This window comes from Mauremys reevesii, linkage group 3 (genome assembly GCF_016161935.1).
Source record: "Mauremys reevesii isolate NIE-2019 linkage group 3, ASM1616193v1, whole genome shotgun sequence".
NCBI classification, from domain to species: Eukaryota; Metazoa; Chordata; order Testudines; family Geoemydidae; genus Mauremys; species Mauremys reevesii.
The window spans coordinates 57,119,153-57,143,774 of NC_052625.1; the positions used below are offsets into that span (position 1 = coordinate 57,119,153).

General features: G+C 44.5%; 1 protein-coding gene across 4 annotated transcripts; it reads right to left on the reverse strand.

Moving 5' to 3' along the window:
* On the reverse strand, positions 1-24,622 carry LOC120401494 (NACHT, LRR and PYD domains-containing protein 3-like). 4 transcript variants are annotated; one of them, XM_039531571.1, is made up of 13 exons: positions 24,522-24,622; positions 21,513-21,769; positions 18,067-18,366; positions 17,366-17,407; positions 15,160-16,843; positions 13,873-14,025; positions 8,933-9,106; positions 8,560-8,718; positions 5,776-5,898; positions 3,985-4,155; positions 3,098-3,265; positions 2,245-2,415; positions 1-2,054 (listed from the first exon to the last, which is right to left on the reverse strand). In XM_039531571.1, the coding sequence occupies exons 3-13, from the start codon at positions 18,341-18,343 to the stop codon at positions 1,874-1,876; spliced, it is 3,303 nt and encodes a 1,100-aa protein (XP_039387505.1). In that variant the 5' UTR covers positions 18,344-18,366; positions 21,513-21,769; positions 24,522-24,622; the 3' UTR covers positions 1-1,873. The 4 variants fall into 4 exon arrangements, with proteins under 4 accessions (XP_039387505.1, XP_039387508.1, XP_039387506.1 ...); XM_039531574.1 differs by lacking the exon at positions 13,873-14,025; XM_039531572.1 differs by lacking the exon at positions 21,513-21,769 and having other exon boundaries at positions 24,522-24,616.

Below are 24,622 nucleotides of genomic sequence, written 5' to 3' on the forward strand. Positions count from 1 at the left end.
AAATTAAATTAAATGAAGGCTGCTGAAAGCCAATTGCCTTGTAAAAGATCTGTGATAGCTATACTAATGAGATGTATAAAGATTAATTCAGATCCCTGTTACAGAAGGTGATTATAAATTGCTAAAATGCCACATCAGGTTACTAGGTTGTTATTGAAACTTGTGAAATATATTTAGAAGAGCCTATAAATATTAATAGTGAATGAAAAATTAGCTGCCTTGGTACATTTTAGTCCTAATCCCATTACATGTTCCAGTTTACAAGGCATTAGAGGTCTCACACTGTATTGAGCTGCAGAGATTACAGACTATGATGTTTTATGAGCTGTGATAGTTACAGTCAAAAGCAAAACATTAAGGAATTTATTTTTATTGTTAATATTCTTGGGTTTGATTCTTTGTAGGACTGTCTTCGGGGCAGGAACTACTGGGTGAAATTCTATGGCCTATGTTATATGGGATGTCAGACTAGATGATCACAATGGTCTCTTCTGGCCTTGGAATCTATAATTCCCATTGTAGCAATGCACATGGACCATGAAGGGAGGAGAATAGGTTGCAGGCGACAAGAGTTTGGAGGAGAAACTGGGAAGTCAATCTGTGTGCACATGGCTAGGAACATTAAGGTATGGTTGGAGTAGTTCTATAAACAGTTGCTTTAATGAAGAGGCAGGTTCGTTTAATAAGAACAGAATCCTCCTGTTATTATCCAGCACATAGTACATGAAATGCTCACACAGTATAGATTCCCAGGGAATCTAAAAATGACCTTAGATATACCAATTTTCAAGGCATTTTTTTCTAACTTGCATAACTGACAAAAAAAATCCTGGCCTAGGCCAGGCCGTACTGAGAAAACAGAACTACCAGGCCACACATAGTGAGAAAGACCCGCAACCATGCTGGTCACAGAGTTTATTCTGCATCATGAGTTCAAGGTGAAGCACCTTCAGAGTGGCCGTCTTTATCATATGGATGTGATATGCAGAGAAATCCCATTGGTTTCTGGGCAGCCTTGGAAAGTGAGACCCTGATCCCTATGGCAGCATGGATATGTAAAGGGCCTGACTGCATGTTCCTGGCTCAGTGCCCTCATGGAGACATGGGGGAACAGCCAAAAGTACAGACCAGGGGTTTGCATGAATTAACCCTGAGAGTGGCAGAATTAACTAACTGCAGGAAATCTCCATGGGCTTCTAAGGAACAAAGCTGCAACTCACATCCCAGCTCACAATCTGGAAACTGGACACGAAACAGGTGATGTCTTGCATTATCCTTTAATTTTGGAACTATTTGTACTACACTATATTGCTCAGTAATAGACAAGAACCAGTAAACATTTACTCACAAGCAAGAGTTATTTGCCCTAGTCTCTTTTAGTGTACTGAATAACCACCAGCTTGCAGCTCTGAGGTGACTGTAGTTTGCAAAGTTGCCATCTATAAATGTCCGGTCACTTGATAAAGTCATTTCTGAAACTCAGATTTCAACTTCTGGGTCTGTATAGGTGGGTTTCCTCTTGCCCCCTTTGTTCTCTCTTCCATCACCTCTGCTTGGCACCCTTTATGCCAGTCACATCAGAAAAGCCAAGGCCTGGGTGAGCATGGAGACTGTAACCATCTCATCCTTAGAGATGCTCCATCCATGCCAGGGTTGAGGCTCATAGGAAGAGCAGTATAGGAAATGATTGCACTGCTGCATCCCGTGTTGCACTTTGTTCAGTGTGTAAAGAATTTACTGTAAAAATCCCAGTGGTTTCATTCTGGTACCTTTCCTTAGCACCATGTTTGTGTAATATACTGAAGTTCTCGAGATCTGCACCTACCTTCACAGCCAAGAAGGGAGAATTGAGTGCAGTGCCTGTGATTCACAGTCAGTCTTCCTCCACCTCCTCCTCATCATCATGATACTTGTCCCATACATCATAGATGCGGGTTCTGGAGGTGGATGTAAACTTATTATCATCCAAGCACAGGTATTTCAGAGACAGGGTGTTTTCAATGAGTTGGATGAGTTCCTGCTCACAGTTGTTAGTGATGCCATTGTCTTCAAGGCTACACAATAGGGAGAAAGAGGAAAGACTCAGAATCAGAGAGCTTGAAAACCTAACTGCTGCCTGAAATCACTGAAACCATGATGAAAATGAAGAATTATGGAGTGCATTACGGTTTTGTAAACAACCCACCCAGGACTCTTTATGGCATAAACAAAATGAAAAGAAAAAAGAATAGAGCTTGGACGTACATTAGCTTCTCAAGATGGCTCTCCTTATCTTTCAGGGCAGAGCACAAGGCTTTCACTCCACCATCTCCGAGGTTATTAAAGCTCAGGTCAAGCCAAATCAGGGTGTTCTTCTGGGAAAACAGAGAGGTGATGGCAGGGACACAGTCTTCTGTGAGATCAGCACTTGATAAGCTGAAATAACCACAAAAGAAAAGTTGAATTGATGTGTGTCTTCTGCTCAGGTCTCAGAGGACTGGGTGCAGAAGGGCTCCACTCTGCCCTGCCTCCCCAACCCTATGCCGCCTGTGCCCTATCCCAAGAACCCTTCTGCCAGTCTGAGGGAGGCAGCCTTGGCCAGCAAAAGAGCTCCTTGCACACAGCAAATTCTCTGCTGGCCATCTTCCGACCCTTCGTTTCTTAGACTGTGGCCCCAATCCTGCCAACACTCAGAGAAGATACTACCTAAGCCCACAGGAGGGATTCTCCTGTTGCTGTAGTTAATCCACCTCCCTGATAGGTGGTAGCGAGGTTGATGGAAAAATTCTTCCATTGATCTAGTGCTGTCTACACTGGGGGTTAGGTCGGCTTAACTATATTGCTCGGGGAGGGGGCGGATTTTTCACACCGCTGAGAGATGTAGTTAAGTCGACAATTTTCTAGGTAGACCAAGCCACAGGCACATGCTTACCTTGCCTACCAAAAGCAGTCCCATGTAAATGGATTGTAAAGTTAAGCACATGAATAAATATTTGCAGGACCAGGGCCTATGTCAGTAACTATGCTTTGAAACTAGTGGATACCACCCTAAGTGCTAGTTACAGTGCTCAGTTTTTCATATCAATGGTTCCACCAGAGCATCTGTCTCCGACTGTACCTCAGTTTTTCTAGGCAGCAACTTTTACTCCTCAGGCACGCCGCAAGTATTTTAACTCCTTCATCCCCCACGGGGTTGCTATGCAGGTCCAAGGAGACTGCCGTGTTGCAGAGGAATAGCGAGCAGATATTAGCCATGCTCTTGTGGGTTATGCTGCAAGAGCGAAGGCTTTAAAAAGAAAGATACAAGGAGAAAAGATTAAACAAGCCCTGGACTGAAAGACAGCAATAGACAGAGATAGTCCAGATTTCAAACTGGAGAGGGACGACTGCTGTAGCAAATATTTTGAACTTACATGGACACGTATTTTTTAGAGCCCCTACCAACCCCTGGCTCTCTCATTATGAACAACTCAGAGTAACTCCCACTGGTGGGTATTCACTGTGTAAGACCTTAATGAAAATCAAACTGGGGGCTAGATCCTCAGCTGGTGTAAATTTCATCCCTCAGAAGCATCTAGTACGGGTCACTGTCAGAGACAGGACACTGAACCAAATGGTGACAGGTTTCAGAGCGGTAGCCGTGTTCGTTCTACCTTTGAGACTAACAAATTTATTTGGGCATAAGCTTTCGTGGGAGTTGCCTTACCCTCCACCTTAACTCAATTGGCTAGTTAGCACTGACCCTCCACTTGGTAAGGCAACTCCCATTTTTTCATGTGCTAGAATATATATTCTGCTTACTGTATTTTTCACTCCGTGCATCGAATGAAGTGGGTTTTAGCCCACGAACGCTTATGCCCAAATAAATTTGTTAGTCTCTAAGATGCCACAAGGACTCCTCATTGTTTGAACCAAATGGAGAACTGGTCTGGTCTTGGCAATTCTGGCAGATTCCTATGTTCCTATCCTGGATATCAGGAAGACGCCTTAGAAGATTCTGTTCACCTCAGCGACTGAAGCTGATAATCAGTACTGTTCAGATTTTCGCATATTGTTTTCATCTGCTCATCATTGATGGAATTTTCATCCAGGCACAGGGTTAGCGGAGTGAACGTGGAGGTGACCCACTTGGTGAGCTCAAGAAAATACTCTTCAGGGAGACAGGAGAGGACAGCACTAATGGAAAAAGCAGATTTTAACAATAAAAGATATAACAATAAATAAAAACAACAACTCTTTTCCCGCCGGTAGCACTTACCACCTGAGTATCTCTAAGCACTCTGCCAAAGTAGCTGGGGAAACGGAGGCACAAAGCAGTTAAAGCCAAAATATTCAAAATTGGCCTTTTTTTTGGATGCCCAACTTGGAACAGTTAGAGCTGAATTTTCTGAGGAGCCAAGCACCCACAACTCTCATTCACATCAACTGGAGCTATAGGCACTCGGCTTCTCTGAAAATCAGGCCCAGAGGGGGTCTCAATCTGAGCACCCAAAAACTGAGCATCTAAACATTATAGAACAATTCTGAAAATCTGGGCATAAGTGAAAGCCCATAGTCACGCCGATAGTATAGCAGAGTCAGGAAGAGAACCCATAGAGGAAGAGCCGACATGATACATGATCCTCCTTCAAGGTTCTGTATTAAGCGGCCTTCCCTGGTCAAGATATGCATCGTCTCCTTTCCCTCCACTTCAACAATTAAACTGCCTTTGTCCACCAACCTCAAACAATCACCTCCATGCCATTCAGTTCTCCTGAACTCATGCTAGGCCCTGCCCGCTCCATTTTCAAGTCCCTCTTAAAACACACCAGCCATGCTGCTTTTAGCAAATCTTATTGATTTGTACAGAAAAATCCATTTTGTTGCCCCCTCCTCCTTGACCTTTGTCTACTTGTTTGTCTGCCCTTAGTCTGTGAGGGCCTTGGGACAGAGGCTGTCCCTTTGTATGTCTAGAAAGCACCTAGCACAAGAGGTGGGAGAATAATGGATTTTCTGGTTCACTGGCATTTCCAAAAAAATTAGTTTACATAGAGGCAAAAATAAAATTTTTAGCAAATTGAAAAGCTGGAAAAAATTGTTTCAGGTTGAACAATTATTTTGTGTTTTGTTCAACCCAAAATGAAACATTTTGTTTCGTTTTTGAGCATTTCACATATTTTAAAAAAATATATTAAAAGGAAATTTGAATTGAAAAGTTGTTTTAAACCAAAACATTTAAACATTTTGTTTAAAAAATGTTGAAACAAAATATGTCAAAATGAATTGATGAAATGTCTCTTTCCCAAAATCTGTATTTTCTGCCAAAAAAAAGGTTTTTACAAACAATTTCTCCCAGCTCTACCTAGCACATTATGGGCACTGTTGCAAACAAACAAACAAACACATAAATAAATAATAATAATAATAATAATGTGACCAAGGAAAATAACTAAAGAAACATTTTTTCTTTCTTCTCTGCCAGTATTTCAGAGATGGGACTGAACTGCAAATTTGGATCTAGATGTTCCCAAAGTTTGTGGGATTGCAGATCCTGGATTTAGGTTTACTTAATATAGCGATGGGCACAAATCATGAAGTTTGGAACCAGGTCTGAAATTTCCTGAAGTTCATGCATGGGTTTTGATTCGAGTCCTTCTGCAGTTTATTTTTTCCTTACAAGAGTATATCATTTAATCTCATTTGGATCTGGTATCTGTCCCTTTGTGGGTAAATGTATTAGGGACTTCTATCTTACTACACTGACCTATTGAAAATATTTCAAGAAAGAGCCATGAAAAAGGGGAAGGGAATAGTTACATGCAGTCTTTTTTCTTTTCCTTTTTCTCACTCGTTTTCCTTATTAAACATGGCCAGGGAAAACACTTTTTCTGTGCCTCATTCTTTCCCTTTCTCTTTTGATTCTTCTTTTTCTTTTGGAGTCTGGATAAAAGAAAGTGAAAAAGATTACATCATAACTATAGAAAATAGGTGCTAAAAGAATTACTGCATGGCTCTTCCATTTCTTCTTCCACAGCTGTTTCCATATCTGGAGATAATCTGGTGAAAGGAGCAATAGAAATGCCATTATTTTAATCAACTATTATTCATAACAATAACCTTACAGTGACTCAAGTTACAAATTTAAAGAAGCTCAGTGTCTGAAAATCCTAGGGTATGATGCCTCTGTGTACGCAGCCCCCAAAATTGCACTGCCCTTTTCTAGCATATCATACTGCAAACTCATGTCTAAATTGCTCTCCTTTCTCTCTCAAGTCTCTTTTAGCATTACCATTTCCTGACCATTTAACATCTCTGTTTCAGATGATTTCCCCCAGATGTATTCAATTGCATGTTTTCAAATAGAATCTCACTTGGTTATGTTTTGCCCATGTTTCTAAAATTTCTAGATCTATATTTACGTATTCTTGACCAAAAACCAACCAACCAACCCACCCAATATTGCTCAGATGAAGTTAAAGTTGAAAGTACATATAAGTTCCTGGGTAGGTGTGTCAACGCCTGAAGTGCTTTAGGAACCTAATCTGCACTGCTGGTATCTGGGAATACACACCAGTGGTAATGCTGTGCCCCTGGGTGGGTCATCATAAGCAAGGATCAAACCAACAACCTCTGGATCTTACAAATATGAGCTCTGTCGCCTGAGCTAAAAGGTCTGGCTCTGTTAGGCCAAGATGTAGCAGGCTCATCAACCTGGATATGTGGGTCAGTCACCACTAAAAGGGGACAAAGCACTACACTGAGTGGGCGTGGGTTACATACTGCCTTAGGGGACATGCTAATGCTACAGAAGGTCCACTGGAAAGGAGTCGGTTCATGAAGAATTTATTTTGCATGGTTTCGTGGTTGTACTGGGGTACTGTATGGCGAAGCTCATCAGCACTCTGTTGAACTAAAGTTCATTATTTAGAGCCTCTGAGGAACCTAAAGAAGATCACTGCAGACCAATCATGCTGGTCAGGCATTTTTACTTTAATGTTAAACCACCTTTCAGATGTAACTATAAGTTCAGAAATCTGGTTCCATTCACCACATCTCAACTAGATGACTCCAAAAAATGTCTCCCACCTGATGTTCTCAAGCTAGAGGCATACATACTACAATGCTACTTTTGGCAGCAAAACTCCCATTTGGCGACAAAATAAAACCACCCTGATGGCATAGAGCGTTTGGCGGCAAAGTTAGGACGACAAAGCATCAGTGTAGACACTGAATTTGTTAAGTCACTGTAATTGACCTCCAGGAAGTATCCCACAATGCCCGCTGTGACCACTCTGCTCACTGTTTTGAATGCCACTGCCCTGTATTCAGCTACACAGGCATGTACCCCTCCCCTTTCAAAACCCTGGGGAAGTGCTGACATTCCTCAGCATGGAGAGCTCACATAGCTACTGTCCAGTTGAGTACGCTGGCTCCTGGCAGCAAACACACTCATCCCTGGACTACAGGGCAGGGGTAGATCATCTTGTTCTGTGGGAAGAGGAAGCTGTGGGAGAACTTGGAGGGAATCACAAAGTCATTAATGTGGAATCCTGCTCTCCCCAGCACTAGGAACACTGCAACAAGGAAGGCAGGACAGGCTATTGCTGTGGGGGGAATACTGCTGCGCAGAGCTGGGGAGGGAGGCGAGACTGGTGGGGATATGTGTGCAAACCCTTCCCAAAGCACCCTACAGCCAGACGCACAGTGGGATAGCTACCCACAGTGCGCTGCTTTCTGTGTCGATGCAAGAGCTACTAGTGTGGATGTGCTCCACCAACACAAGGAGCATAGTGTGGACATGCAACAGCGGTTTAATTAAAGCAGTGGTTTTATGTCGGCATAACTTGCATCAAAAAAACTGCATAGTGTAGACAAGGCCTGAGTAAATAGATACAAATGGAGTTTGAGAGACTGTCTTCTCTCTCCCTCCCTCATCCCCGTCTTTATGTCTCTTTATTCTGCAGCATTTTCCTGTGCTAGTTCCTTTTTCCCTTTCTTTGGGAATTAAATTGTGCTGAGACCTGGAAATAAGTGGGAGGTTGCCATGACAACAATTAGCCACAAAAAGCAGGAATTAATTGCCCTGATTTGATCCTGAAAAAAATATGCAAGGCTTGGTGAGGAAAGTGGAGTCTGGGCCAGGGCAGGGGTATGTTGTATTCTGAAACAGGGGTGCCTTATGTATGCTGGTCAGGCTGAAGTCTGTCAAAGGGGACTGCTACCTTATGACCTAAAAACCAGGATAATCAAACCAGGAAATTGAGAGCAGGATATTGGAACTTTTAGGCAGTCCATTTACATGCTGAATGCTACAGGCACTGTGAATCTGGATGCTGAGACTGTTCACCCTCATATGCTGAGACCAAACCTGTGAAGATTGAAATTTCACAGCCAGAGGTTTCAGTGTGCAATCTCGCCATTTTTTGACTATGTCCTGTCTTAGTACGGGGAAGGATGAAAATACATGTAAACCCCCTATAAAGAAAGCTCCTGTGACGTTATTTTATTAAAGCTAGATCCACTTCTTGAGGTCCCAGTGACACCCCCATCCTTCTATTATTTCAACAAGAGACAAAGGAAGAAGAATAAATTAAAATGTACCTTTTGCCACTCTTCTCCTCATCCTTTGCCTCATATCCAAAATGTATTGCATCCTCCTCATACCTTCGGAATAAGAGGAATTTTCTCGGGCTACGGCAAGTAGCAAGATGTTGGCAGATGTCCTGGAAAGCCTGGAGTCTGGGGTTCTCAATGTTGAAGCTTGGCAGAAAATAAAATTGAATCAAACCATCTGTAAACACCTTCCTGACCCTCACAAGATAACCCGCTTCTGTGCTAAAGTATGAAATTGAAATAAATGGATGCTTATCATCAGGAAGAACCTGGCTCGGTTTCTATGAGAGGAAGGATATGGCAGGTCCCCTGAGAACTGGTGAGTCTGTCTGATAACTTGAAATGACAAATGTCCATTTACCCCACTGATTCCAGTCTGCAGTCCGAGTCCAGAAGACTGTTCTTCAGGCTATTTACAAATTCCTTGCTTCCCCGAATCCCGTTCACATCAAGGGTGACAATGCCAGGGTGAGCTGGAATAACGTGGTCACAAATCGCAATGGCAGTGTCTTCAGGAAAGTTATCTAAAGTTATTCTGTAAGCAGAATGATATCACCTTACTTAGAGGTTTTGACAGAGTAGGAAAATAAAATGAGAAATGTCAGGGCAAAACCAGTGTGGTCTCCACTTGGCTAATATGAAATTGAATGGTTTTACCGCTCTGAGGTGACCAGCAAAGGAATAGGAAGTGGGGGAGGGGGACAACTGGGCTAGTGACCTTTTAAAAAAAATAATTTTATGTATGAAGGAGACCCACATGGTGTTTTGAAATGAACGATGTTTTTTTCTGTTATGACATCGAAATTTAGGTCTTGTCTACCCAATTCTTCCTCTAAGATTCTATGGTCAACTGGAGAACTGTTAGCCTTACGCCATTAAAGACACCATGCAAGTGAAAACTCATTGTGAGAGGAAGTGACTTTTTTAAAAATTCAGGTTAATAAAAGTACAGGACTTTTAACTAACAGCTATTTAACTCAAATGCAGAGACATGTGCAAGCAAACTTCTCTTTGTTAATACCCCAGGCCCACTAAGCAAGGGCTGAAAGGAATCACTATCCATATCTCTGAGACCTCCAATGGGTCATCCACCGAAACCTGAGAAGAACTAGATTTGATATTTGGATATTTCCAAAATAAATGCAAGCACATTTTTTTTTGGAAAAACAGTGGGTAAAAAAAAAAAAGTCCAATTTTTTTTTCCTTTTCAAGAAGGTCACCTCTAACATCATCATCTGCATTCACTACAAAGACAAATAAAACAAAATTCTGACTTAGAAAAACCACTTCTTTGAGACACAACAAATCCTGCATCTTGGCAGGCAGCTAGACTATATGACCCTTGAGATCCCTTCTAATCTTACAGTTCTATGATTCTTTACATTGCTCCGCTATTCAAAACAGCTCTGTGATCTTGACGAGATCAACACTAGCTAGGCATGAAATTCACCCCTGTGCAGAGGAACAAGGAGGTGCACAGGATTCGTGCTGGCTCCCTGCATGGGGTGGGAATTTCACTGACTGAGTGAACATGCAGCAAGCTATGACACAGCAGCTCTTCCCCACCAGGGCACCTTGCATTTGAGGAAGGCCATTAGAAACACTGAGCCGTACCAAGTTGTGATGCATTGGCAGAATTAAGATGGGGCTGTCAACTGGGACTAGTGCCTGATAAACTTTGTCATGAACTAGGTATCTCATTAAAATACAGAGATGATGATAACATGTAGCACTTACATATATGGAGCTTTCCATCATGAATGCACTTCACAGGCATTCATCTTCACGACAGATCCATCTCATGTTACAGATAAATCAAAATGGAGACAGCGAGGTTAAGCAACTTGCCCAGGGCCCCTCGCAGTGATTCAGCAGCAGCACTGGGATTAGAACTCAGGAGTTCGCAGGGTGAACTTCTCTCCTGTGCAGAGGGCCAGCATAAGTTCTACATCTCAGATAAATCCACCAAAATAAGGCTTAAGTGGAATTACGTGGTGCACTGATCTAGGGCTGTCCTTTTGCATACAGATGTGATTTTATCATAGAAATATAGGCAGGAAGGGACCTCAACAGGTCATCTAGTCCAGTCTCCTGCACTGAGGTAGGACTAAGTCTTATCTAGACCATCCATGACAAGTGTTTGTCAAACCTGTTCTTAAAAATCTCCAGTGATGGAAATTCCACATCCTCCCTAGGCAATTTATTCCAGAGCTTAACTACCCATATAGTTAGCAAGTTTCTCTTAATGTTTAACCTAAATCTCCCTTGCCGCAATTTAAGCCCATTACTTCTTGTCCTGTCCTGTCCTTAGTGGTTAAGGAGAACAATTTATCACCCTCCTCTTTATACCACCTTTAGATACTTGAAGGCTGTTACGTCCCCCCTCAGTCCTCTCTTCTTCACACTAAACAAACCCATTTTTTTCCTCAATCTTTCCTCATAGGCCATATTTTCTAGACCCTGAATCATTTTTGTTGCTCTCCTCTGGACTTTCTCCAATTTGTCCACATCTTTCCCAAAGTATGGTGCCCAGAACTGGACACAATACTGCAATTGAGGCTTTATCAATGCAGAGTAGAGTGGAAGAATTATTTCTTGTGTCTTGCTTACAACAGTCCTGCAAATACATCCCAGAATTATGTTCATTTTTTTTGCAGCAGTATTACATTTGTGATACAGCATGGCCAGAGGGCAGCAGGAGAGTGTTAGCAGGGAGCCTTATTCCCTGCAAGGGGTGGAAGGTTTGCTATAAATTAACTAGAGCACCTGAAGCCAATTAGAGCACCTGAAGCCAATTAGAGCACCATCAGTGAGTCACATGATATAAACCCCCTGCTTCAGGTCAGACAGGGTGAGTTGTTGGAGCAGGAAGATTTGGTTGAAGCAGAGAACAGTTTTGAAGAGAGACAAAAGGAAAGTTTGGAAGAGTGCTGCGGTGGGCTGAGAAGTCCAAAAACCCTAGGTAAGGGGCACCTGGCTTGTGTAGAAGGAAGGCAAGAAGCCCCTCCACAAGCTGAAGGGCAGGAGAGGGAAGTAACCCAGGGGAAGGAACCACCAGTACAAGTTGTTCACCGCTAACCTCAGGGCCCCTGGGTTGGGACCTGGAGAAGAGGGTGGGCCCAGGTCCCTCCCTCTCCACTCCACTCCTCAAGGACACTAGTGGGGTAATTAAAAATACCGGTTCAGAGGCAAGCAATGGCGCCCTGAACCTTCCCCAGTGAAGAGAAAGCACGAGACCCAGCATAACAGTACCGGCAATTTGCCACACATTGTTGACCCATATTTAGCTTGTGATCCACTATAACCCCCAGACCCTTTTTTGCAGTCTTCCTTCCTAGGCAATCATTTCCCCTATATTTGTGTAACTGCTTATTCTGCCTAAGTGGAGTACTTTGCATTTTTCCTTATTGAATTTCATATTATTTATTTAAGACCCTTACTCCAATTTGTCAAGATCAGTTTGAATTCTAAACCAGTCCTCCAAAGCACTTGCACCCCTCCCAGCTTGGAATCATCCATAAACTTTATAAGTGTGCTCCATTATCCAAATAAATTATGAAGATATTGAATAGAACCAGACCTAGGACACTTCCCTGCAGGACCCCACTTGATATGCCCTTCCAGCTTGATTGTGAACCATTGATAATTACTCTCTGAACACGCTTTTCCAACCAATTGTGCGTCTACCTTATAGCTCCATCTAGGCTGTATTTCCCTAGTTTGTTTATGAGAAAGTCATGTGAGACATCATCAAAAGCCTTATTAAAGTCAAGATATACCACATCTACTGCTTTCCCCTATCCATAAGGCTTGTTACCCTGTCAAAGAAGGATATTAGGTTAGTTTGACATGATTTGCTCCTCATAAATCCATGTTGACTGCTCCTTATCAACTTATTATTTTCTAGGTGTTTGCAAATTGATTGTTTGATTATTTGCTCATCTTTCTGGATACCGAAGTTAAGATGACTGGTCTGTCCTTAGTCCCCTTTTCGTGGATTAGCACTATATTTGCCCTTTTCCAGTCCTCTGGGATCTATCCTGTCTCCCACAAATTCTCAGAGATAATTGCTAATGGCTCAGAGATCTCTTTAGTGCTGTAGGCCATATTTCATCACAGCCTTTCAATCTGAAGCCATTTAAGGGCCTGTCTTCACATACAGTGCTACGGCAGCATAGCTGCACCGATGTAGCATTTTAGTGAAGATTCTGCTATGCTAACAGGAGAGCTTCTCCCACTGGTGTCGTTAACCCACCTCCCCGAGAGGGGGTAGCTATGTCAACAGGAGAAACTATCCCATTGACATAGTGCTGTCTACACGGGGGGTTCGGTTTGTATAACTGCGTTGCTCAGGAATGTAGATTTTTCACACTCTGAGCAATGTAATTATACTAATATAGGCCTGTAGTGTAGACCTGGCCTAACTTGTCTAAGTAATTCTTAACTTGTTCATTCCTATTTTAGCCTCAGATTCTACCCCATTTACACTGATGTTCCTTAGGTTAATCATCCAATCACAGCTAACTTTTTTTGTTGAAAACTGAAACAAAACAAAACAAAAAAGGCATTTAACACTGAGGCTATTGTTGTATTTTCTGTTATCTTTCCGTCCCCATTGAGTAATGAACCTACTCTGTCCTTGGTCTTCCTCTGGCTTCTCATGTAGTTACTCTAGTTTAATCTTGTTTTTTGCCTTGGTCTTTCTAATTTTGTTCCTACATACTTGTGTTTTAATTTTATATTCATCTTTCATAATTGACCAAGTTTCCACTTTTTGTATAACTCTTTTGAGTTCCAGGTTGTTGAAGATCTGGTTAAGCCAGAGCTTACTTCCTATCTTCTGTATGCACTGGGATAGTTTGCTCTTGTGTCCTTAATAATGTCTCTTCAAAAAACCGCCAACTCTCCTGTACTTTTTTTCCATGGGATCTCACCTACCAATTCTGAGTTTTCTAAAGTCCATTGTCTTTATTCTGCTGTTTGCTCTCCTGCCATTCCTTAGATTCATTAATTTAATTTCATGATCACTTTTATCCCATATGAGTGTGAAATGGACTACAGATGGAAAGGCCAGGTTCTACTAACCAATGGAAAGTACACTATTGCTAGCTTCTCTTTCAACTCTCTTGCCATCAGATATCAAAGGAGCACAACTATTCTGCTCTGGCTGCCTTTTATAGAAATAGCATATGATTCTACAGTCACTCTCCAAAGCCATAGGAGCCATACTGCAGTGTTCTCTGCTAAGGTTCTCTCTCTAGATTGTCTCTAGGAGTGAGTGAGACAAATAGTTGTATTTACGTGCAAGGGCCCCTTTCACAGCTCGCTTCCACTGTAAAATACATTTCGTCTTCTGCTTCGTGGTCCACGTGCAGTCTGGTCATTCTAAGCTTTTGTAAAAGGTGAGCACACACCTTGAGTACCGTAGACAATGAGATTCCAGAGGCGTTAAAACTACAGGGAGAAAAACAGATTTAGCAGTGTTAATATCTGTATAGGAGGCTACAGGAGTAGATGCTCTGCTAATCCGGAAGACCGTTCAGGACAGAGATGGATGTTATCACAGGAATGATTGCAATGGACTACCACGGAGTTTTGGTCTAGTGTACAATATGTAGTAGTCTTATATCAGATACAGAAAATATCAGAGTGAAGGAGCACTACACAGTATGTAGTTTATGAATTAACAATTGGATCTGGGCTGAGTAGAGAGACTGAGGAGCTGATGATATCCCATGATGGGACCAGAAGAGGCAGGTGTCCTTGTCGGGGTAAGGGAATGGGAGGGGAAGGATGTGGAACTTGGGGGTTACAGAAGAGGAGCAGGAGGCTAGGCATTGGAGATGCAGTGCCATTTGGGAAGAGAGAAGGGTAAGGCTGGGAAGGAAAGGACGAGGATTTGGTTGGGCTGGGATGAAGGATGAGCACTGGAGACAAGTGAAGAGAAGAAGAGGGCAGATAACTGAATATGTTTGGATAAGGGTCTTAATAGGAAGCTCTCTGAAGAGTGACTAAAAATGACAGAGGCTTTCCATGCTTACTATCTCTCAATGGATATGTCTACACTGCAGCTGGGAGTGTGTCTCTCAGCCCAGGTAGACAGACACATGCTAGCTCTTCTCGAGCTAGCATGCCAAAAATAGCAATGTGGACATTGGGACATAGGTGGCAGCATGGACTAGTACCCCAAGTATGGACCCAAAGGGGCGGCGGGCTTGGATACTTTGCTAATATTAGCGCAGGAGCAGGAGCGGAGTTGGCATGTTGTCTGGATATTTCCAGCTCCGAACTGGACATATCCAAGGAGTCCAGATGTGGGGAGGCGCTATTTAACTGCAAACCCTGAAAACTCAACTTATTTTGTGAGGTTTCTTGCTGGCTCATATATAACCACAAGTAACAAGGATTTTTCAGGCAAAATTTTGCCCTGGGTTTCACCTTATTAACATTATTGGACCCGATTCTGACCTCACTAATAGCAGTGTAACTCCACTAGCTTCTGTGAAGTTACTCCTTGTTCACACTGAGACAAGTGAGATCAGAATATTGTGAACTCTGCTAAAGTTTGGTCACATTGATGGTACTTACTGGATCTGTTTGCATTTCCCTAGCAACGGAACCAGTTTGATCATGTCCCTCTCTTTCAGACTGCCCAATTTCAGCTGACTCAATTCCTTGGCATGCTGCAGACTGTACAGGATCACCTGTTGGTCATCCTGCCCTAGACTGTTCTCCAGGAAGACCACTTCCTTCATCTCCTCCAAAGCACTTCTAACAAACTCCTCATCCTGAATCTCAAACAAACAATGCAACAGCTCCAGGAGGAGACGGCTCTCCTCGCCCTGTTCCTGGCAAATAAGCAATGCCTTCTTAGTCCATTTCAGCAGCTCATCCGTTGAGATGCCCATGCTGGTTTCATAGTACCTTTTCAAAGGCTTTAGTGACTTGTCATTGTTCAAACCAAACAGAAAGCGAACAGTTAAGATCAAATGGCTTTTATTCTCCACAAAGGCTTCTTTCAAGAGCTCAGAAGCTTTCTCCTTGTTCCAGAAGGTGAACAAGGCAGCAAACAGTTCCTGCACAGTCAAATGCACAAAGCTATAGATAGTTTCCACAAAAATATCTGCCTGCAGCAATTCCGTGAGGAAAGTTGATGGGCCTTTTGACACCTCCAAGTTACACTTTCTCAGCATACTCTCATCAAACAGCACTTTCTGGTCCCTCACACCACCATAGGCCAATGATCCAAGGTTGTGAAAAAGGTCTTGTGTGGATGTCTGTGCACGACCATGGGACTGCAATAAAGTGGCCACAAAATAGGTAAATATTTCGGTGGTTGTGCTCACCTTCGGATTGAGCTCTTTGCTATACCTCAATTGAAGGCTCAGGGTTGTACAGACAATCCAGCAGATGAGGGGGACGAAACACATGGTGAACACTACATCATTTTCTTGAATATAACTGTAGGCAAAAGCTGCTTTCTCTTCATCTTTGAAGAACTTCTTGAAAAACTCCTTTCTGTCTTCCTCCAAGAAGCCCACAATCTCTGCCCAGAGGTCGGCTTCCATATGGGTCTCCAGCATTCCTATGGCTAAGGGTCTCGTTGTGACAAGAAGGCATGCTTCTGAAAGGCTCTGGCTGCTGAGGAGACTTTCCACCACAGCTGCTGCTGTTGAGTGAGGCGTGTCCAAATCACAGGATAAGCTTTTACTTTTATCATAATCCTCAGGAAACCTGAGTTCATCAAAGCCGTCGATGATGAACAAGACTTTTTCTGGGCAAGACAAAATTTCTCCTATCTCTGGCTTTGGATGTCCCCAGTTTTGTAAAATTAATTGAGCTAGGCTCAGTTTTTCTGTTCTTTGGTTTAGCTCCCTGCAGCTCCAATGAAAAACATAATCAAATCTGCCCTGGTAAAGCCTCCCAGATGACCAATCATACATAATTTTGCCAACTGTAGCGGTCTTTCCAATCCCTGCTATTCCTTGTAAGATCACTTTTCTGGTTATTGTGCCATCTGATAATGTGTCAAAAAGATGTTCCACATTAACATGGGAGTTCACAAAGCTGCTCGGCTTCCTCATGATATCCATGTGTCTTTTTCCTCTAGAGAGTAGCTCATGTTCTTTATCTTCTGTTTGATGGTGTTTTTTTACTATAAAGAGCTTTGTGTAGCGGTCTTCCAAAGACACCCATTCTCCTGGCCTGGAATTATAATCCTTCACTCTTCTAAATTTTTCCTTCACGGAGGCCACATAGTTCGCTCTGTGGTCTGGAAAAGAGACGAGAACAGATTACCAGAATTCTAGTCCATTTAAGAACATATCCTTAAATATATCACTAAGACAGAAACAGTCATTTTTAGAGGACATTTTACAGTAAAGATGGCCTGAGCTGCAAAGCTCAGATGTGGATCCAATTTCCTTACAGTTCAGAGATCTTCCCAAAATCCATTTCAGATTTACACCTAGACAAACTGTACTGGGCAAATACCTGGCACATCCAGGTCCAGTGGAACTCTCTTAGAGCAAAGCCCTTTTGTTTCCACTGAACCACTTCAGTCTAAGAGGAAGTTTCAGTATAAGCAGACTTGGAAGCTGAACATTTTGATGCATTCTGACCTTCCATTTTACTTTACTGTAAATGGAGTTGCACTGAATTCAAGCACATCCATGCACGTGCCACTGTATTTCATATCACTTTGCTAGTCCTCAGACTTAAAAGAAAAATAAGCTTTTAAAAAGATTGATACCCATGTAGTTTTTCAACAGTATGAACTAGTGCACAAACTTACCGATGTCAGGGGGCTTTACAGAAACAGGTCTGGTTTTCCATACTGAAAGAAAAGACACAATGCATCATGTCTTGATTCCCAGACGTGCTATCAGAGTATATATGTCATATCTATGACAACTCTATAATGATACAGACATATGGGCCCAGAGCCGGAGCTGTCTCTAAAAAATTCACAGTGCAATCCAGCAAGGAGTTTGAAAATGGCCTTAAGGGCTAGTATGACAATTAGGGATTGTTAGGGTACAAAGAAGCCCCAGCCACTCCTTTCATTAACAGCCAGGAGCAGAGGTAGCCTAGGAGCCTCTATTGCCTTCTGGCTACGTTCTGATACCTTCCTTGTCATCACAGCACCAGAACACCTCCCAGTAGTGCATTGAGATGACTAACATCTCCCATGTGTGGTTCGTTCTCTCTCTGTCTCTCTCCAGGGGGGAAGATGGATGTGCCGTGGAGTGTTTTATTTTGGGGAGATTTGTTTTTTAAACATAGACGTTGCTATGTGTTTATATTGGAGAAGGCAAGGCTCTGTACCGCTGAAGGATCACCCTACACCAGGACAATCTCCTGTGGCTTTAGGGCCACCTTGCACCAGGACTGCAATGCCAAGGGGCTGCACTAAAACACAGAATCTGGCTCCTACCTTTCATCTCTATCTATACTTACAGACAGGGGTTAGATATCATCCTAATCACCACCCACCTTCAGCTGACTTTCTTCTCAACCTTTCAGCCAGATCCTTATCATTGATTTGATCCAGCACGTTTATCACCACCTCCATAGCATACTCCTGTTGGTAGTATCTAATCAGCAGATCAACCATGTCCGTTACATCAGCTTTCTCCAGATGTCCCGTGGGAATGTTTGCATAGCCCTTCCTCAGTTGAATGTCACTGAGTTTCAATTTAAACTTCTTTCTCTGTCCCTCTACCAGCTCCTCCAAGATCGTCAGCAGGATGTCTTGGCACGTTTCCGTCATTGCACCCAATGAAGGTCAGTTGCCTTAAAGAAAATAAAGTAATTAAAAAAAAACACAACCCACATGACAGTGTTGATCTAGCAAGCTGATGAAGGCTACAGCCATCCTGATGGGTCACAGTAGAAATAAACAGGCACCAGCATAGATGAACTGAATATTTGAGGCCAGATCCTCAGCTCGGCCTAAATCTCTGTAGCTCTATGGATTTTAGTGTAGCTATGTCCATTTACACCAGTCAGGGACTGTCCCTTCCATGCGATGAGATGTATTCAAACATGTGTAATGAAGGCCTATAAAAAAAAAAAAAAAAAGCTTTTTAAGTGTTTGATACCAGTGGCCCAGGATGTGTGGCCTGTTTGGGAAATGGCTGCTCTCTCTCTGTCTCGGTGGACATGACTGAAAAAGTATTCCCCTCATTTAAAATGAAAAGTTGTGTCCAGCCAATGAGAAATGGAGGCTATTTGAGTGAAAAGGCCAGTGGAAGAGTTCTGCTAGAGGGCAAGGTGATTGAGAGCCTGGATGCGAATGGGGGATGGGATCTGTACTAGAGAGGAGGGGTGCCCACTGTAGCCTTTGTTGACGGCACAGCATCCTGATCCATGACCCAGCATGGCTGCCCCCTCACTGGAACCCCTATAGTCTTTCAGTTCATCTCAGGACTGAGCTGTAGCACCGACCAATGGCAGCCGCCTTGCATGTCACTCAACAAAAAGTGCAAAAATCTAGTTTGCTTCCAGCAAAGTTAATGGGCGTTCCAGGCAAGGAAAGGCACCAGGACCAGACCCTTATTATCTGTATGTGTGAAATCTTACCCTATAGATGGCTAATTTTTAGATTCAAAACATACAGTGAAAAGGGTATTACAGGTCAACTAAGGAACCAGCAGATCAGTCACCACGAAGATAGGTCTTTAAAGGTAGAACTAAATAAAACTGGAAATCTTGGGATTACTTTAAAGGGACTGCTCAATACACAGAGTTGCTTTTTGTAGAAGGGGCCCTTAGTGCCTGTTCCTCTGTATTAAAAATTGGGAACTAGGGGATCCGGTGGTCTCTCTGCTGTTCCTATTTAGGGCACATCTACACAGCGGAAAAAAAACCCAAAACAAAAAAGACCTGCAGCAGCAAATCTCAAAGCCTGGGTCAACTGACTCAAGCACGATGCAGAGCTGAAAATAGCAGTGTAGACATTTGGGCTCAGTATGGAGCCAGGGCTCAGAAACCTGGCAAGAGTCTCGGAGCCCAGGCTCCAATCCAAGCCCAAACATCTACATTGCTACTTTTAGCCCCACAAGCCCCTGTTAGCTGTCCTGGGCTCTGACACTCACTGCTATGATTTTTATTTATTTATGTATTGCTGCATAGACATACCTTTAGTTGCAGCCTTAGGCCTGGCCTGATTTACCGTGGTAAACTGAACTAACTTATGCAACTTCAATTACGTGAATAACGTAACTAAAATCGATGTAGTTAGATCCACTTACCACGGTGGCTACACTGCGCTGTGTCGGCGGGGGAGCATCTCCCGTCAACTTCCCTTATGCTTCTCGGGGAGGTGGAGTACACAAATTGATGGGGGAGTGCTCCACAATCGATTTAGCGTGTCTTTTCCAAATACACTAAATCGACACTCGCTGCATCGATTGCAGCAGTGGCGATCTACCTGTAAGTGTAGACATGCCCTTAGATTGCACCACAAAGTCCAGTATACACAGTCATCCAGATGGTGCCATAACACACGGGAGATCTGAATGGTTCTGGAGGTTCAGTGGTATGTCACATACCCTGGGGCACAACAAAATGGGGAAGCCCAGGAACATTAGAAAGGGAGCAAAAGCATGATGTGGAATCTCCACCCTTGAAGATTTTTGAGGCCCGGCTTGACAAAGCCCAGGCTAGGATGATTTAGTTGGGGATTGGTCTGCTTTGAGCGGGGGGGGGGGGGGTGGACTAGATGACCTGAAGTCTCTTCCAATCCAAATCTTCTATGATCCAACCATACCTGCTAGGCCCCAGCCTGCAAAGGGTGTCAAGCCTGCAGGGGACTGTTTCAAAGGGAGAACTGATTTACTGCACCAGGTTCAGCTGGTTCTCATACTATCCAAATCAATTGGCTTATACTTCCTTTTGGGGATGGCAGTGTGATCTAATGGTTAGAGGATGGGTCTGGGAGTCAGGAGACCTGACTTTTAGTTGAGATTCTGCTACTGGTTTACATGGGAGCCTGGGCCAGTCAGCTAAACTCTCTGTACCTCCATCTGTAAAATGGGGATAATAATCCTTACCTACTTTTGTAAAATGCTAAGGATATGATTCCGGGACCTCCAGGACTGATTCCGGGGCAGGGCTGGAGCAGCTGTCAGCCCCAGGACTGGTGGAGCAGTAGCCCGAGGGCTGAAGCAGCGGCCGGGAGTGGGTCAGCCCCCGAAGCGCTGGACCAGCGGCTGTCAGCCCCTGCCACAAGAGCAGCTGGCCAGTAGTCAGCCCCAGGGCCAGCAGAGCAGCGACCCTTGGACCGCCGGAGCAGCTGGCTGGCCCCAGGAGCAGTGGTCCCAGGGCTAATGCAGTGGCTGGAGTTAAGTCAGCCTCCCTTGGGCTGGAGTATCAGTGGGGTAAGAGAGATTTAGGTTAGCTATTAGGAAGAACTTTCTAACAATAATGACAGTAAGTTCTGGAATACGCTTCCAAGGGAAGTTGTGGAATCGCCTTCCTTGGAGATTTTTAAGAACAAGTCGGACAAACACCCGTGAGGGATGGTCTAAAGTTTACTTGGTCCTGCCTCAGCACAGGGGGGCTGGACTTGAGGGCCTCTTGAGGTCCCTTCCAGCCCTTCATTTGTATGACTCTATGGTCAGAGTGAGCAGAGAAGCCTGGTTTTCCGTTGGGTTGTCCGCCCAAAAAATAAATCTTGAGTGCTTTGGGTTCAGGATTTATTTTATCTGAACCACCAGTCCTGTGGCCTCAGATCAGGTTCTGATTTTGTCCCAATTCTATAAGAAAGAAAAGAAGTTGTGCTGAATTCTTATAATCCATGGGGAACCTTGGTCACTCCTTTAAAAATCTGATTGGGGCTGGAGGGGGGGGAAAATTACAGCTGAGATAATACAGCGAGATTCACACACAACTCACTGGAGAGAACCAGCATGTGCATCCAAGAAACAGCCACTTACCATACAGGTCACGAGATGCGTGCTTTCAGCACTGGAAAGAACTCCAAATGAAAATGAAATTCGCCAGCTCAGCAACCGCAGAGTTTTATTTCCTCAAAATAACAAAGCTGAAGACACATTCTCCTCTCATGCTGCTGGTAATCAGGAATAATTCCACTGAAGTCAATGGGCTACGTTAGTGTCAAACCAGTGGGGGGTGAGAAAAGAGTCAGGCCCAAAGCGTTTCAGACACTAACTTCCCGGCAGCTGACTCGGTGCTGGGAAAGGTCAAAAGTCAGTTTATCATATTTCCAAGGCAAAACAACAAATCCTTAATTCTACAGAGTTTGTTAAAAGATGGATAAACATGACCCTTTCCTAGATTTCATATGGTTAGCAGAATGAATGCAAGTAGCAGTAAGAATAGTTATATTCATTTATACTGAAAAGGGAACTTAATACAGAGTAAATAAAAGAATAAAAATGTTAAAGAAATCACTTTGTTTTCCATCCATCCACCCCCTCAGCAGCCAAGCTGTATCTTTGTACTCGTATTCTAGAAAAGTATGCAGAGCACGCTCTATTACAGGGCCCAGCAGCTAGGGCCCAGCTGTGCACAGGCCTCCAAAGCAGACCGGGGGGCGGGTGTGTGGAAGATATGAGGGTGGAGAAGCATATATTGGCCAAAACCCACTTGAGGAAGTTTAACAGACCAAGGACACTACAGCAAAGGCCCTGCCTCCGGGTTGAAGGTGATACCAGCATCACCCTGCACCAGGGCCACCCGGGGGTGGGTGGGAAGTGGGGCAATTTGCCCCAGGCCCTGGGCCCCCACGAGAGTTTTTAGGGCCCCTGGAGCGGGGTCCTTCACTTGCTCTGGGGGCCCCGGAAAACTCTCGCAGAGCCCGGGCCCCCAGAACTTCTTCCGCTCCGGGTCTTTGCTGGCGGGGGGTCCTTCCGCTCCGGGGCGGTAGGACCCCCCGCCGCCGAATTACCACCGAAGACCCGGTTGCACTTCGGCGGCGGGTCCTGCTTCGGCGGCAATTCGGTGGCGGGGGGCCCCCGCCGCGGGTCTTCGAGGCACTTCGGCGGCAGGTCCCGGAGCGGAAGGACCCCCCACTGCCGAATTACTGCCGAAGCGGGGGCCCCCCACCGCCGAAGACCCCAGGCCCCTGGAATCCTATGGGAGGCCCTGCCCTGCACAGCTCCTCTGCACAATCCCATTTGTTTGGGCTGTGCACAGGGACCAAGATATGGCCGTGAACCATAACATTCTCCTTCCTTGCCTTCCCTCTGCACTCTCCTTCTGGGGTGGCCCTAAGCTTCTGCTTGGAATACAATTTTCAGACTCTTGAAAGAATTAGAATAGGTCATCCCCAAGCCGATTGCAGTGTGCATGCTACAGTCAGGCACCAGGATAGATTAGTGCTTGCTGTTGTGCTGTATATTCTCTGAATAGGAAAGGAGCAGCCATCTTCAGTTTTACATGCCTGCTGCAATATTTGTCATGAGATCAGAAGAACTGTGACATCCAATCTGTATAGCGAAAGCCAAGAAACTGAACAGACTTACTGCATTAGAGACTTAACAAATTTTACATTATTTACTGCAGAGGCTAGAGATGGTCCCAGAGCAAAACCCCAGATCCAAACAACCCCGTAGCTGAATGTCATGATAGGCCTCTTGTCTCTACCCTGGACTGAACCCAAACCCTGTACTGAACTTTGTAGCACAAACTCATCTCCAGTTTTTACCTTCTCTTATGCAAGTTACTGATGCTGTTAAACACAGAAAGCACAGCACATTTTGAAGCACAAACGCACTACAGCTTGGGAAATGCACCAAAGCCAGAAAGAGTGGCCCATGCTAATTTTTTCCCCGGCTGTTACTCACACCTTCTTGTCAACTGTTGGATATGGGCCATCCTGATTATCACTACAAATGTTTTTTTAATCCTGCTGATAATAGCCCACCTTAACTGATTAGTCTTGTTATAGCTGGTATGGCAACACCCTTTTTTTTCATGTTCTCTGTGTGATGTGTGTGTGTGTGTGCATATATATTTCTACTGTATTTTCCACTGCATGCATCCGATGAAGTGGGTTTTAGCCCACGAAAGCTTATGCACAAATAAATTTGTTAGCCACAAGTACTCCTCATTCTCAAAGCCAGAAACTTCATTCTATTTCTACATTCCCTACCTTCTCAATGGATGAGGATTCTAACCAGAACTGGAAATGATCAAGTTCTGCTTCTCTAAAGCAGAGCTGGGCAAACTACAGCCAGCAGGACCCTCCTGCCCGGCCCCTGAGCTCCTGGCTCAGGGGGCTACCCCCCCAGCCCCTCCCCTGCTGTTTCCTCTCCCCCACAGCCTCAGCATGCCGCACCACCGGTGCAATGCTCTGGGCGGCCCAGCAAAGCAGCTGCAGAGCTCGGCCTGACCCAGTGCTGCGCTGTGGCGTGGCTGGCTTGAGCCGGGTGGTGCAGCTGTAGCGCTGCCAGCCACCAGTGCTCCAGGCAGCACTGTAAGGGGGCAGGGGGGACTGGACAGAGGGCAGGGGAGTTTGGGGTGTGGATAGGGGTCGGGGTGGTCAAAGGGCAGGGAACTGGGGGGGTTGAATGGGGGCAGGGATCCCAGGGGGGCAGTCAGGAAGGAGGGGGAGGTTGGATGGGGTGGTAGGGGGCAGTCAGGGGTGGGGGTTCCGGGGGCAGTCAGGGAGTGGGGTGTGTGTGGATGGGGCAGGAGTCCTGCAGGGGCCATCAGGGGGTGAGAAGCAGGATGGGAGGAATAGGGGCAGGGGCCAGGCTATGCCTGGCTATTTGAGGAGGCACAGCCTCCCCTAACCAGCCCTCCATACAATTTCCAAAACCCGATGTGGCCCTCAGGCCAAAAAGTTTGCCTGCCGCTGCTCTAAAGGATCTTAAGCCTGTTAGGAGCATTTTAAGAAAAATATGAGATCTCAGACCCCTTGCTTTGCTTGGCTCTAATCTCACTTCTGCACAAGCCAGACAGAAAATTTACACATTTACCTTTAGAACTTTCTTCAGCATGGGAAATGCAAGTGACTTGTGTGTGAAATCCTCACTGCGCCAAACAAAGATTTCCCTGGCAGTCTGTCCACATAAGTAAG

Excerpts from the sequence above, each read along its gene's own strand:
- LOC120401494 (XM_039531571.1), bottom strand. The coding sequence starts at position 18,343 with ATGACGGAAACGTGCCAAGACATCCTGCTGACGATCTTGGAGGAGCTG. Across the intron at positions 17,408-18,066 it reads GAGAAGAAAGTCAGCTGAAG|TATGGAAAACCAGACCTGTT; the intron begins GTGGGTGGTGAT and ends CTTTTCTTTCAG. Across the intron at positions 5,899-8,559 it reads GAGGAGAAGAGTGGCAAAAG|ACTCCAAAAGAAAAAGAAGA; the intron begins GTACATTTTAAT and ends TCTTTTATCCAG.